We start from the raw sequence: 12,921 nt of genomic DNA on the forward strand, positions 1-12,921 counted from the left end.
AAAAAATCCAAATTTTGCATTTTGCAAGTTCTAATATCTTGTAATCCACTAAATCTATAGGAATACATTTCCACTCAGCACAATAATTTCGCAAATTACAACACCTATGTGTTTGATGTCACATGTTGCCTAACAATATGAGTAATGTGTGATATATCTATTGAATACTTCCATTCACGTAAAATTTTAAAAGTGCTAATTTAGCGGGGGAAAACCTCACAATCACACATCACTACATATAATTAACGATTACAATTGTAAAATTTTAAAGTGCTAATTTTTTTTTGGGTGTGTGTGTGGGGGGGGGAGGGGATAGCTCACAATCACACATCACTACATATAATTAAAGACTTAGTTGTCAAAGATCGCGACAATGTACTTGTTCTTGCCGCCTGTGAACCTGATAAAATGTAAGATGTAAGACCAACAGGAAAAAAAATGCAAAATATGACCTAAACTTCAATTCATGGCGTCTATATATGTTGAGTAAGGTTAATTCATGCCAATCCAGGGCAATGTTGTTTACTGGACAGCATTTTGAATTCTGTGGGATGTTTGGTTGACCTTTGTGTGCTTGTTTCCACTATTTACCCGTTTGATCATAAGAAACGAAAATTTCTGTGAAGACTTCCAAGGATGCATGCACCAACGGACTCACCTAGACCAACTGAACCCAGAAAAGCCTTTATTTAAAACAATGAACTGAAATAAGACGAAACTGGAACTGCATTTCTACAGTGCTTCAAAACTAGTATTCAAGTGCATTCTTTACACCAGATCAGCCTCCCAACGGCTGACTTTAACAGTTTGCCTTTGCCAAAAAAGTGTTCAGAGAAATATCCTAAACTATCACCTGCGAAACCATTTGTTGTACAAGGAGAAAAAGGTGCCATCGCCTCACCCAATTTCTCAAGAATGTAATCTCAAGCAGAAGTCCTTTTATAAAAACTGGATAACCAACTTAAACGGTGTATTCAACTGTTGAGGGATTGGCATACTTTTAACAAACCAACCATAATAACATTGGTGATTGGTCTATGAGATGACACTAACTGCCCCCAAAATGAAAGTAACAACAAATAAAAAGGTACCCATAAACAATCAGAAGCACCATTTCTCCTACTAGTAACATATAATTTCCGGTTTTGTTAAGATGCCAAAAACAAGTAGATTTTCCGACTCCACTTGGAACACACTTGGCAAAATAACCATTTCCAACAGGTATATTAGCCATACATAATCTCCAGATGTATACATCCCCTTCAATAACACTAGCAATTTTCTGCTAATGAAGTACCCTCTGTTTGCTAAGGAATTCAATTGGACAAACATTATTCTGCATTAACACTGCTAAGGCTACAAAGTATAACTGAAATAATGTCACATATGCAGTCAAACCAACTGAAACAAGGCATGTGAAGAAAATACTTGGTACCTGAGTCGAGTGTAACCCTGTTATTACACAAAGTAGCAGGAGAACAGAAAAACAGAAATCCAGCAGAAAGTACATAATGAACTTCCCCACCAACAGGTTGAGAAATCCCCATTGCAACCACTAGGCTTTTCATGTCTTATACAGCAGAGGCAAGAAGTAAGTGAATATTCCCGTTACAAGTATCATCAATGACTGCTGTAAACAGACTGCAGTTTCAGTACCAGAAACAGCTCTTCCTTTATAAACTGGAAGAAACGATCAACAAATTTATTCAACTGCAACGTCTGGAATCACAAGCGACTTGTGTTGCCATTTTCAATGCCCTAATGGAGAGACGGAGAGAGAGATAGAGGTGGGTGGGGAAAGTAAACACGAAACACACTACTTTTGTTTGTTTCATGTATGTAAAATGCCTAGTACCTCACAGACATATGACTACCAACCTTATCCTTGCTCCAAAAAACCTCACATAGAGAGAGAGAGAGAGAGAGCGAGGGGCCTCGGTGGGTGTTTTCGAGGGTTGCAAGAGAGTTAAGAGAAGCTCTGCTGATAACCATGAACAGAATCATAAGGTAAGTACCAGCTTGTAAGTATTTATTGCAGTCCAAAATGCAGCCACATTCCAATGAACAAAATTCCACTCGAGTCCCCTTTCAATTGTTCCTTTTAAGGAACTAAAACCTTCAATTATCACAACCAAGGGAATCCTAAACAATATTCACTTTGGACAACTTGTATAAATAAGAGGAACCTCTTTTGTTTGCATAGAATACAGCTCAAGGTACAATAAGACCGCCAGCTACAGTTAGAAATTTAAACAAATTTTAGGATACAAGAGCAGCCGAACCTACTAAATAAAGAAAAGCTTTAGTGCCAAAATTCGGTGTCAACCCTACTTATATATATGCAATAGGGACGAGAAAGGACTAAGAAGCAAAGCTGGACAATTTAACAACAAAGCACATACAAAAGCTTTCCTTAATTAGTTCAGAAATCCAACCATAATCCAACCTCCATACCCAGAATAGCTGGATTACCAGAATAGCTGGATTGAGAGACATTGAGACCTATATCATGTGTGATGCATCGTATCAATATCTGCTATCAGCGCATCACAGATTTCCGACAGTTAATATTACAGAGAAGAAAAAGATCTAAACCCACCCAGAAGAGTTTGCTGGGTTGAAGAGCTAGCAAAGCCCAATTGAGCACCTATTCGCCAAGCTTCTGAGCGGCTGAATAGGTCGAGGAAAATGTCCACTTACTAGCTGTCCTCCAGGAGAAGACCCATCCAATGATGATGAGATCATATACATGCAGGTCAGACACTGTCCCTTTGAGAGCTGCAAACAGCATATAGCAACCAAAGAGTCACTGAAAAGAGCACAAAAAGGCCTGACTAAAGCCAATAGAACTTCACATCCAATTTCCCAAATCCACAAACTTCAATAAAATGCATGTGGCAAAAATGCAAGAAATAGTCACATCATCAGTCCAACAAAGTTACATGAAACCATTTCTTAGGTACAATAACTCCATCAATGAAATCCCCCAGGCTAATTTCATCTTTCTTTCTCCATGTACAGCAATGGTTTCAAATAAAAATTGGGCACAGTAAAAACAGTAGACTATTTACACAGTCAACATGCATGGAACTGCATTCCAAACAACAGTAAAATTCCATAATCTCTTCTTTTTCCTATTTCCTTTATTGGCTTTTCCTTGATTTGGCATTCCTTTCCTTTTTTCTTTTTCCTTGTTTAAACTGAAGTCGAAGAAAGCAACCTTTACTGAGGACATAAAAACTCATTTGTCTCATTTAAACAGTTATTGTAATCATGCCATGATTTAAGGCGAAAAACAGCAAAGCAAGATGCAAAGCGGTCTTTGACCATTGCACTCACATATGTACTCAACTACATGCGTGATGTAAGATAAGAAAAGAAACTCACTGAGTAAGAAGATTCCTCATTCTGCAATACTTAACAACCTCACTGCCAGGAGGATTGCTTGTACCTGAAGCCTTCACCATCCCACCCTCCATCAGGCTCTTTCCTTTTCAGAACACCACCAGACAGTGGAAACATCCTCACTTGCTCCTCTGCTAGCGCCTGTGAACTGCCAACAGCAAGTTGTCTTTGTGCCAATGACTCCTCTCTGCCTTCAATATCTAACACACCAGGGCCTGCATTAAGGTCCAAACCCTGCCTACTCCACTTCCTATTACTCTCCATACCTCCACTATTGCTACCGTCAGAAACGCTTACCATGTAAGGCCTTGGAAATTGGGATGAGACTGCGCCAACAGGTCCTAGAAACTGTGAATTTACAGGGGGAGTAAAAATTCTTCCACCAGATGAGGAGTCCATGAAAGAGTTTGACCCAACAGAAAAAGTAGCAGATGGCAAAGGTAAAGTAGTCCCAAAAGGGAACATTTGGTAAGGGAACGGGCTCGGTGCAAAGGGCACTGCCGGAGACGATGACAACACTGAACCACGGTAAACGTCAGGATTGAAAGGATTACCAGCAGGAGGACCCAATAGTCGTTGCGGTGCACCAGGTGGAATGATCGCAAAAGGCTGCTCCCCTCGATCAGATAAAGCTGAAGGTATAGTAATTGATGAATAAGAAGTCCCAGAAGGAAACCACGCTGAGAAGTTTCCTGTTTCAAGGTTATTTGAGCGGAGACCAGCAAGAGTCGGTAGCGAGTGCACAGACTGCGTGCTTCCCCGACTATGCTGGGTGAATGAAGACTGTTCAGCAACACCATCATCAATACCAGGTCCATTGTTTAAGTCAAAATCCCTTTTGACCTCATTATTCGAGCTGGACGATAATGACTTGAAAGGTACAACAGGAGCCTCTAATCTGCGTATGCTAGTTGTTGGATATTGTGTTATATCATTAGCATCATCAACTCTATTCAAATCGAGATCAAGTCCTCCAGACATGCGACCAGGTGCAGAACCTGTAAGTTCATTCCTCGACCTATCAAGATTAACTGAATGGTCTGGGTTTGAACCTATCTCAGCACTCGAATCTCTACAAGCCATATCCTCTAACAATCTTTCATCTGGCACATTAAGATCAATATCTAATGGAGGCCGACTGGTTTTGCCTGTAGAATCATCAGGAGGACAAACATTTGCAGAACCCAAAGGCAGCTGAAGAACCTTTCTCGGCTCTGCTGGTCTAAATGCACTGGTGGCAGCTGATCCCTTCCAGCCAAGTTCCCCTCTATTTCTCAGTAGATCAACTGGAGGAACAAAGGGACCTTTGAGAGCAGCAGCAACTGTAATGGAGGCAGGAATACTACTGGAAAGCATGGAAACAGTAGTAGATAATGAGTTAACCACATTGACAGTTGACAAATTGATAGGTTCCCCATATTTTCCATCATCACTAACTAAGCCTTCATTCAAATCGAAATTCATCTTTGAATCCATATCAGGTGCATGTACAGATGTTAAGGACCTAGCACCAACCACAGTGGATACCCGTTCCTCCAATTCAGCCACTTCAGCATCAGACTTCTTTGCTTCCTTAAAATCTACGTCTCCAACCACCTCTTTCGACCCAACTGTAGGTTCCTCTTTCAGGGCACATGTTCCAAATGCATGGGGTTCAGCGACTTCCATCTTTTCAGAATTGGCCTTTACGCAATCAGTTTTTTGGTCAGTAGCATCTGAACTCAAACCATCTAAATTTTTATCTTCAGATGCTGAAATTATATTGGTTTTTGGATCCAATGTTGCCCCATCAGACTGATTAACACCACTATCACCAGGATCCTCATCAGCCTCTCTAACTTTGCAACTGTCAACATTTTCTGAAGCTAAATCCTTAATAGATCCAGTAGCTGGCAGCTCTTCGGCCTTGGGCTTCTGCTCTGTGAGAACAACAGTGTTTGACATTTCATTACTATCTTTCTTGCAATCAATCTCCATTGACGGATTGGATGGAACTTCAGCTTTAGGTTTTACATCTTCAGTGCTTGAAAGGACACTTAATTTAACCTCAACACCCTTTTCCTCAGAAGATTGTTTACCAGAATCCAAATTTCTGTCCTTAGCTACCTTCGTTGTGGGTGACAATGAACTGGAGACCAAAATATCATCATACTTTTCATTCATCTCAGAGTAGCGATCTGTGGTTGCTTGCAAAATCTCTTCAGATGATGCAGCAGCGGCTTTCCTATCTCCAGTGGAGTGGAGTGATGCTTGCTTGGAAAGACATATTCCATCTTTGGACCATGAACTAGCAGATTTACCCCGCTTAAGATCATCACCATCAACATCATTGGGCTCACATCGTTCTCGTACTAAGGTTTCTTGAGGTGATGATTTTGATTTGGCATCTTCACCATTAGAAATCTCCTCCACAGGAGGGCTGCATTCTTGTGGAGAATCAGCAGGTGTAAGCGAGTCAGACTTGTACATTTCTCCAGCAGCAACACTGGCAAGAAGATTCATTCCAACATCATCCCCGATTGACACGGGTGTGCTCGCCTCAGAATATTTTACACAGCTTTCGATCAATGCATTCATGGAACTGAAAGATGCATCATGCAGTTTTCCAGACTTCAAATCATTCCCAGATGATGATGAAGCAGCTTTGGGTACCTCAGGGACTTTTGTACCATCTTCAGGAGGTCTACTTCGGTCTTCCTCAGGAACAGCTGTAGGAGACCCATCACCTTCATCAGACCCAGTATGTAAATCTTTAAAATCATTACTCTGCCATGATTCTGCATTCACATCAGAAATAACATTAGCCCGACCTGCATCAGCCTTTTCTTTTGTACGTTCAGATGGTTCATGCTTATCCGAAACCACAGGAGAAGAAGCACGGCTGCTCATAATAGAGGGATCTTCAAAAGATCCTCCGCTAACACTTTGAGCAGGACTTCGTCCCCGGTTGGGTAGCTTAACTATCAACTTGGGAGTGGCCCCATCAACAACAGACGTCTCAAACACCTTTTCACCCATTGCTACAAACTTCTCTTGAGCAGTGGTTCGGTGGATTGAGGAATTTCTACTTGACCCTGTTTCTTTCTGGCTTCCAGACACCAATGTCCCAGGGAAGCCGTTCACCGACTTCCTGTGCCTTGAGCCACCACTTGAGATCTTATTGACACTCATTGACCCAGCAGTAGAAGTCCTAGCATCTTCCTTTCCTGAGAAAGATTGACTGTAATTGTGAGACTGACTAGAACTACTGCTCTTCTCTTCTCTAGTTGACAAGGGAATATCAGAAGTACTACCAGTGGTAATTCTCGGTTGACTATCCTTGCCTGATGCTGGCGACGAAGCCGATTTTATTGCACCTGGAGATGGGGATGCAGACTTCCCAGCAGTTTCCACTTGTGAAACCTTAATTGACATTGTTTTAGATGCTGAAAGCTGTGTCACCGAGCTCTTCAAGGCAACATCACCAGATCCACCACTACTTCTGCCTCCATGAGCCTCAGGAAGGCGTGATTTGGACGGCCACGAAGTGGCCTGAGTTGAACCAGTATTTGCATCAATCATATTCATTTCAGCCTCAACTCGTTTCTTCCAAGTGTCAACTAAACCCCTTGCTTTCTTTTGGATTTCCAAGTTTTTGTGTGACCGTAAATGATTAACGGATCTGCCAATGTTGCATGTTTGTAGGGCAAGCAGGTTCACAGGAAGCTTATCAAGAGCACGAAGTAGAACCAACAGAAAGTCCTCAGCAGATTTATCACTACTATCACCAATCTTCCCTTTATGGACATCCTGAAGCCATTCATCAAACACAGTCAAGCCCTTCAGCTGCACAAATCGGTTAAGACAGTCAAGCTTATCAGTGGCAGCTACAACACCTGCAAGCATTGAACGGCTAATTAAATCCAACTTCTTATCCACTTTATCTGGTTGCATAAGTAGGACAAGTTTCTCAACAGATTCTGAATCTACAACCCCTCCCTTCTCTGTCATCTTTGCAATCTCAGATTTCAAAAAGCTTTCAGATTTGTAAAGGCCAGAATCACTATCATCTGGCTTCAGAGAACGTTCTCGCTTAACAGGGTCAGAGGCCTGGTCTCCACGCTCCCTTTTCTTTCCCTTAGTGGGAAGAGAAGTTGCACTACTCTGCACATTATCAGAACTTGGTTTAAATTGTGATGTAGACACTGAATTATTTGTTGGTTTTGGAGAACGGTTGCCGGACTGAAAGGACGCATCCATCTCTATTCTTGATTTTTGTAAGAGCTTATCTACTTCTTCTTGTCGCTCCTATAAAGAGTTTCAAAAGAAAATAAGCTCAAAGTAGCAAAGAATTCAGCATGAGATAATTGGACAAGGAAAAGCATTCAGCATTATCTTTCCAAGCCCACCCACTACCCATCTGCGAATGAAAGAAACGAAATCTGTCTGTTTAATTTTCCCAACATACAGAAAGGGAAGATCAGTCAATTAAAAAGAATATGAACCAAGACCAATAGCTAACAAAACTCACATTAATATAATCTTGATCGGTTAGCCACCATAAACACTTGCTATCAATGTCATAAACTCGCCGACAGACAAAGGAGGATATCCCTGAAGGAAGTTCAACACCTTTAGGAAGGAATGCAACTTTACACGGATGTAGTAACGATGCAGCTGGAGTCTCATCCTCATGAAAAGAATAAAAGATTTCGTTTGGCGCGGCGTCCGGGAGGATGCCTTTGCCAAGCTTCAACTCAGCCGGTCGATAGAGCCAATTAACACCTAGTTGCAAGTTATTCTCTTTACTAGGTCTCAAACAACGAATTATGCCGATGAACGGTGGAGAATCCTGAGGAGGCTTAAAAAGAGCACAGTCACCCACACTTATTCTGCGACCATCCTACAAAACAAGAAATCAGAATTGTTGTCAACAAATGACAAATAAAATGCCTCAGATAGACTAATAGCAGGCACACTTACAAAGTAACTGCTGGAAGAGAAATAATATGACTAAAAGGGGCAAGCTTATACTAATTGTCCTAATTAATGTCAGAAAATGGAAAAAAATTGGGCCAGCCAGAGTAGAAGTGTCTGATACATCTGCACATAATAAAAAAATAACTAGAACTTGTCCAGTTTATTGATTTGATGCATCCAGTGATCTACTCATGGTAAAGAAGAACACGTGCAGCAAATGCTGAAGATCTCAAAAACTTGTGCAGACCCACCAGATTGTGCACAACAAAATCCAATGCATCTATCTCTCTTGGTACATGTGGCAAATAGTAGCCAAAGAAGCCCAGGATAGATATCTCTCAAACACAAGTAGAATCTATTAAAAAAATATATTCCAGTAGAAATCTAGGGTATCAGCAACTAACCATGAATAACCAAAAAGCTAGGTCACTCAAACACCAGCCTATTTTCTTTTGGTACGTGGACCAGTTATTAAATAGTAATCTAACTTTAATCTTCCAAAAAAATTTGTTCATTCTTTCTTCAATAACAGCGCAGCGCCCACAATATCCTCAATAATTGAGGAGCCATTTAAGATTTCAACATTGAGATTGGACACACAAATGAAGCAAAAGCAAATTACAGACGCCACAAGGGTGCAAAAGTCCAGAATGCTGCAAATTAAGCTTCAGATGTTCCATAAGACTTTCCACCTTAAGAAAAGGTGATAAAAGGACTCTTTTACATATTGTTCATCACTGTGGCCGACACAAACATTCATAGTGAGATGCCTGTCCTAAAAACAAAACCCAATTTTATGCATGATCTGATAGTCATATTCAAGCAAACTTTTCTTTTTGTTCCTTCCCAAGAAACCCAATGTCATACCAAAAAAAAAAGAAAAAAAAACCCAAAAAAAAACTGAAATTCAAGGCAAGTTCCTCCTGCAAAATTTTCTTCGATGTCCATACTCCCACCAAATAATTCTAAAATTTAGGTAGGGGAAAAAATGCCAACCAACAGTATCTTCCACTCAACAATCAGTTTATCATCACAAACCTTGTATGCAAAATCTTGAGTTTCAGTGTCACAAAATTTCAATACAGATGGAATGACATCATCCTCAACAAACTACAAGCTTCCGAAAGACATAATGACACAGGGAAAACCTGATCACAGAAAACCATAATTGTTTGGCCTATAACAAATTCATTTTTCAAACACATTTACTCAGATTTTGAGTACATGTTTAACAGCCATTTCCTATTTCTAGAATTAGAAACGAGTATCACATACATTAAAGGTAACATAAGCACTAATCCAACTCAAACTACAGCAATCACAACATCAGAATATGGAGATTATAAGATAATAAACAGCACCTTTCAACCATCAGATACAAGATTAAACTTTCTGACAGCAATGCTTTACAATCCAAATTCATTCACGAAAAAAGAAACATTCTTCTCGGAGTCAAAAAGATACAGGACAAAGAACATAACAAATGAAAATCTGAATCACAAAATGCTAGCTCCTGACAACTGACCGTGCGGGATTAGAATATGCTCCTGATAGCCCAAAGATCAATTAAAGAGCCCCATGAACGTGTCACAACACCAATTGCCTAATATTTACACTCTCCCCTTCCCAAAGAGGGAAATCCATAACTTCTGCCGTAAGACTAAAACAAAATGGCTAAGATAATCAAACCTTGCTCGATCACATATTTTTCACAATCCAAAGAAGCAAAATCCATAACTTTTCCCCCAGGCACAGGAAAGAACATTTCCCTATATGTCTTAATAAGTGAAACCCAAAAAGGAAAAACAACAAATTACCAATAAATAAGTCGCCTTTTAGAATCAATCAAAACAACCCAAAGATGTAAAAATCAAAATTAGGCACTTCCACCCAAAAATAAAATAAAACTAAAATTGAAAAACCCACCAAGGTAGTACCTTGCAGAAGGAATCACTAGAAATTATGGTAATAACAGTAGAAATAAGACTCGAGTCACCGCCGCCGTCAGCTAAACTGTTTCTGGTCGTGCTCAAAGGGACAGACCGCATGTGCTGACCGCCGCAACCACTTTTCCGAACAACAACAATCCTCCGATGATGACTCTCACCTTCCCTCTGTTCCCTCCCATGCATAATAACATTCGACTCGCATTTTCCCCAATAATACCATTAATTCGTTCTCCTCCAGCCACCATCAAATCAACTTCTTCACATTAAGACCTTTCTTAATTCCCCCGAAATACACAAATACACCATCAAAACCAGTCCAATTCGCAAATTCCCCAAGACCCTAAGCAAACCCCCGATTCAAAAAAAAAACCCTAGACTTTCTCACACACCCTTCAAAGCAACAAAACCCTAGATCGCTCCCAATTTCAATCAAACCCTAATTTCTTCAACCCAATTCCACTCCTGCACCTTCAATTCCCCGATCTGCACAAATCAAATTCCAAAATCCAATATCTCAGATCCAATTCATCCAATAACCACACAAACGCATATATCACGCAAATTATACAATAAAAAAGACATAGCAGAGAAAGAAAGCAGACCTGAGATACAAAATTTTGGATTTAGAGAGAGAAAGTAGTAAGATATAAATAGCGGAGGGCTAAATAAAAAACCGAAGACTTCTTCGCAATAAAAGACTGACGAGAAAAAGAGAGAGAGAAAAAAAATATATAGAATTGCGACAGAGAGAGAGAAAGAGAGAAAGATAGCGAGGATTGACAGACGGCAAAAGAGAAAGGAGTTGTACTTCGGGGTACCCCTCGTGGAGAAGAGGGGGGATTTGGGTACGGGTAGTTGGGGCAGGATTCGGGCAGGATTACGTTAACATCAAACCTTGTAATCTTCTTGTCTTGTTATACACTATATTGATTGTGTGTGTGTGTGCGCGTGCGTGTGTTTTTTCTTTTTTATTTTTTTAAAGCTATAATTGTGTGTGTGCGTTTATGCGGCTGTTTTCGAGCTTTTGGGCGTTTATTGTAGGTGGGGAGGAGTTACAAAAATTTATGATGGAGGTTCATAAATTGTAGTACTTATTATAACTGCTTGTAACTAGAATTTCTCGAGAATATGAATTGGTGTATGCGTGTTGGTTTGGGGGATATATAGTGGTGCTAAAAGTTGGACTTGCTTATATATGTTCTATTAGAAATTTGATATTGGATACGTTTTCTTTCATCTAATATCGAAGAATTTTTTATGGATCATGTACTTCTCGAGTTATTTCAGAGAGTATTTGAATGTGGACCGACTGTTTGATAAAAGGCAATTAGATTGTTAAACTATTATTATTTTGTTTGGCAATAAAGTAGAAATTTTGATAACATGATTGCTGAAAATCGGCCGGTATGATTTGTTTAACGAAGTCTGAGGAGGATTCCATAAAAATTCACATGAGGTGGCTAATTTGCATGGAAGCTCAAATTGTGTGTCAAGCTTGTTAGTCTACTAGGTTACTAGTCTTATCATTGCAAAGTTTGTGATCTCTAGTTAATTAAAGTTGAAGTCAGTGGTAATGGCGGTGTTAGTTGAGTTAATAAAAGGCGTTGACACTTCGACTCATGAACTTGCTACTTTCAAATCTGAGCTGAAGTTCCTTGATTGTAGAAATCTATAGAGGGATCGTACCTATTAAGTATGTCAACCACAAAAGCAATCACGATGCAGATGCTCCCAGTGAAACAGGTTGCTAATGAAGGGATTTCACAAATAGTTATTCAAAAAAAAAACAAACCAAAACTTGATTAAACCTTTTGAAATCGAGGTCATTGTTTTCTCCATGTGGCCTAACAAGGCCTGCGAGGACATGACCTTATCTTTTAGTTTTGAAACAAGATGTTTATAATCGTTACTTGTCCTTGATAGCTTTCACTCTAATTGTTTTGATCACATCAATTACTGAAATCTTGATAGCTCACATTCCCAAGTTAGACAATCGTAGTAAATTAGGTCAATTTAAACCCCTTAGCCGATGTGACATTCAATACAAGACCACTGCCAAACTCCTAGCCGATAGACTTAAACCTATTTCCACAAATTGTATTGGTAATAATGAATCTACTTTTTTCCGGGGGACAGATTTTTGACAATGTAGTTTTAACACACGAATTCAGGCAATTCCTAGATATTGATTAAGCATGCCCCTGGAAATTGATATGACTAAAGTCTAGAGAGACTTGGAGTAGCCTTTTTCGAAGGGTACGATGGAAAAATTCCGAATTTTGTCAAACATGGGTCAATTGGATTATGGCTTGCTTCTCCTCATTTTACTGCTCTTTGATCTAAATGGTAATAAAGTAGGAAAATGTAAACTATGTAAATTGGATGACTATAAAATTTTTAAAAAAAAGTTATTATGAACCAGTTTAAAAATATGATTTTTACTAGTTTTGACTAATTCGATCAGACTTGAATGGTTAATTGATTTTCTAGATTGTCTAGTGAATCAGACCGATGTCATGACTGGTTCACGATTCAACTGGTTGAACTGCGGATCTAGTCCAATTTTCAAAACACTAACAAGGGGAACTCTCTCGCTTCAAAATGTATT

General features: G+C 39.7%; 1 protein-coding gene across 1 annotated transcript; it reads right to left on the reverse strand.

Annotated features, from left to right (window-relative positions):
• Positions 1-1,485: 1,485 nt before the first annotated feature.
• Positions 1,486-11,091, reverse strand: LOC113767624. The gene is made up of 5 exons (XM_027311777.1): positions 10,916-11,091; positions 10,302-10,796; positions 7,916-8,287; positions 3,388-7,692; positions 1,486-2,778 (listed from the first exon to the last, which is right to left on the reverse strand). Exons 2-4 carry the CDS (start codon positions 10,494-10,496, stop codon positions 3,427-3,429), a joined length of 4,833 nt encoding a protein of 1,610 aa, XP_027167578.1. The 5' UTR covers positions 10,497-10,796; positions 10,916-11,091; the 3' UTR covers positions 1,486-2,778; positions 3,388-3,426.
• Between the last annotated feature and the right edge of the window lie 1,830 nt (positions 11,092-12,921).

The sequence above is a fragment of the Coffea eugenioides genome, chromosome 4 (genome assembly GCF_003713205.1).
Source record: "Coffea eugenioides isolate CCC68of chromosome 4, Ceug_1.0, whole genome shotgun sequence".
NCBI classification, from domain to species: domain Eukaryota; kingdom Viridiplantae; phylum Streptophyta; class Magnoliopsida; order Gentianales; family Rubiaceae; genus Coffea; species Coffea eugenioides.

What these genes read in the sequence shown, in the direction of transcription:
- LOC113767624 (XM_027311777.1), bottom strand. Translation starts at nt 10,496, where the DNA reads ATGCATGGGAGGGAACAGAGGGAAGGTGAGAGTCATCATCGGAGGATT. An exon ending in CTAGTGATTCCTTCTGCAAG is followed by an intron (nt 8,288 to 10,301) that starts GTACTACCTTGG and finishes CTTGTTTTGTAG; the next exon opens with GATGGTCGCAGAATAAGTGT. An exon ending in CCGATCAAGATTATATTAAT is followed by an intron (nt 7,693 to 7,915) that starts GTGAGTTTTGTT and finishes AACTCTTTATAG; the next exon opens with GAGCGACAAGAAGAAGTAGA.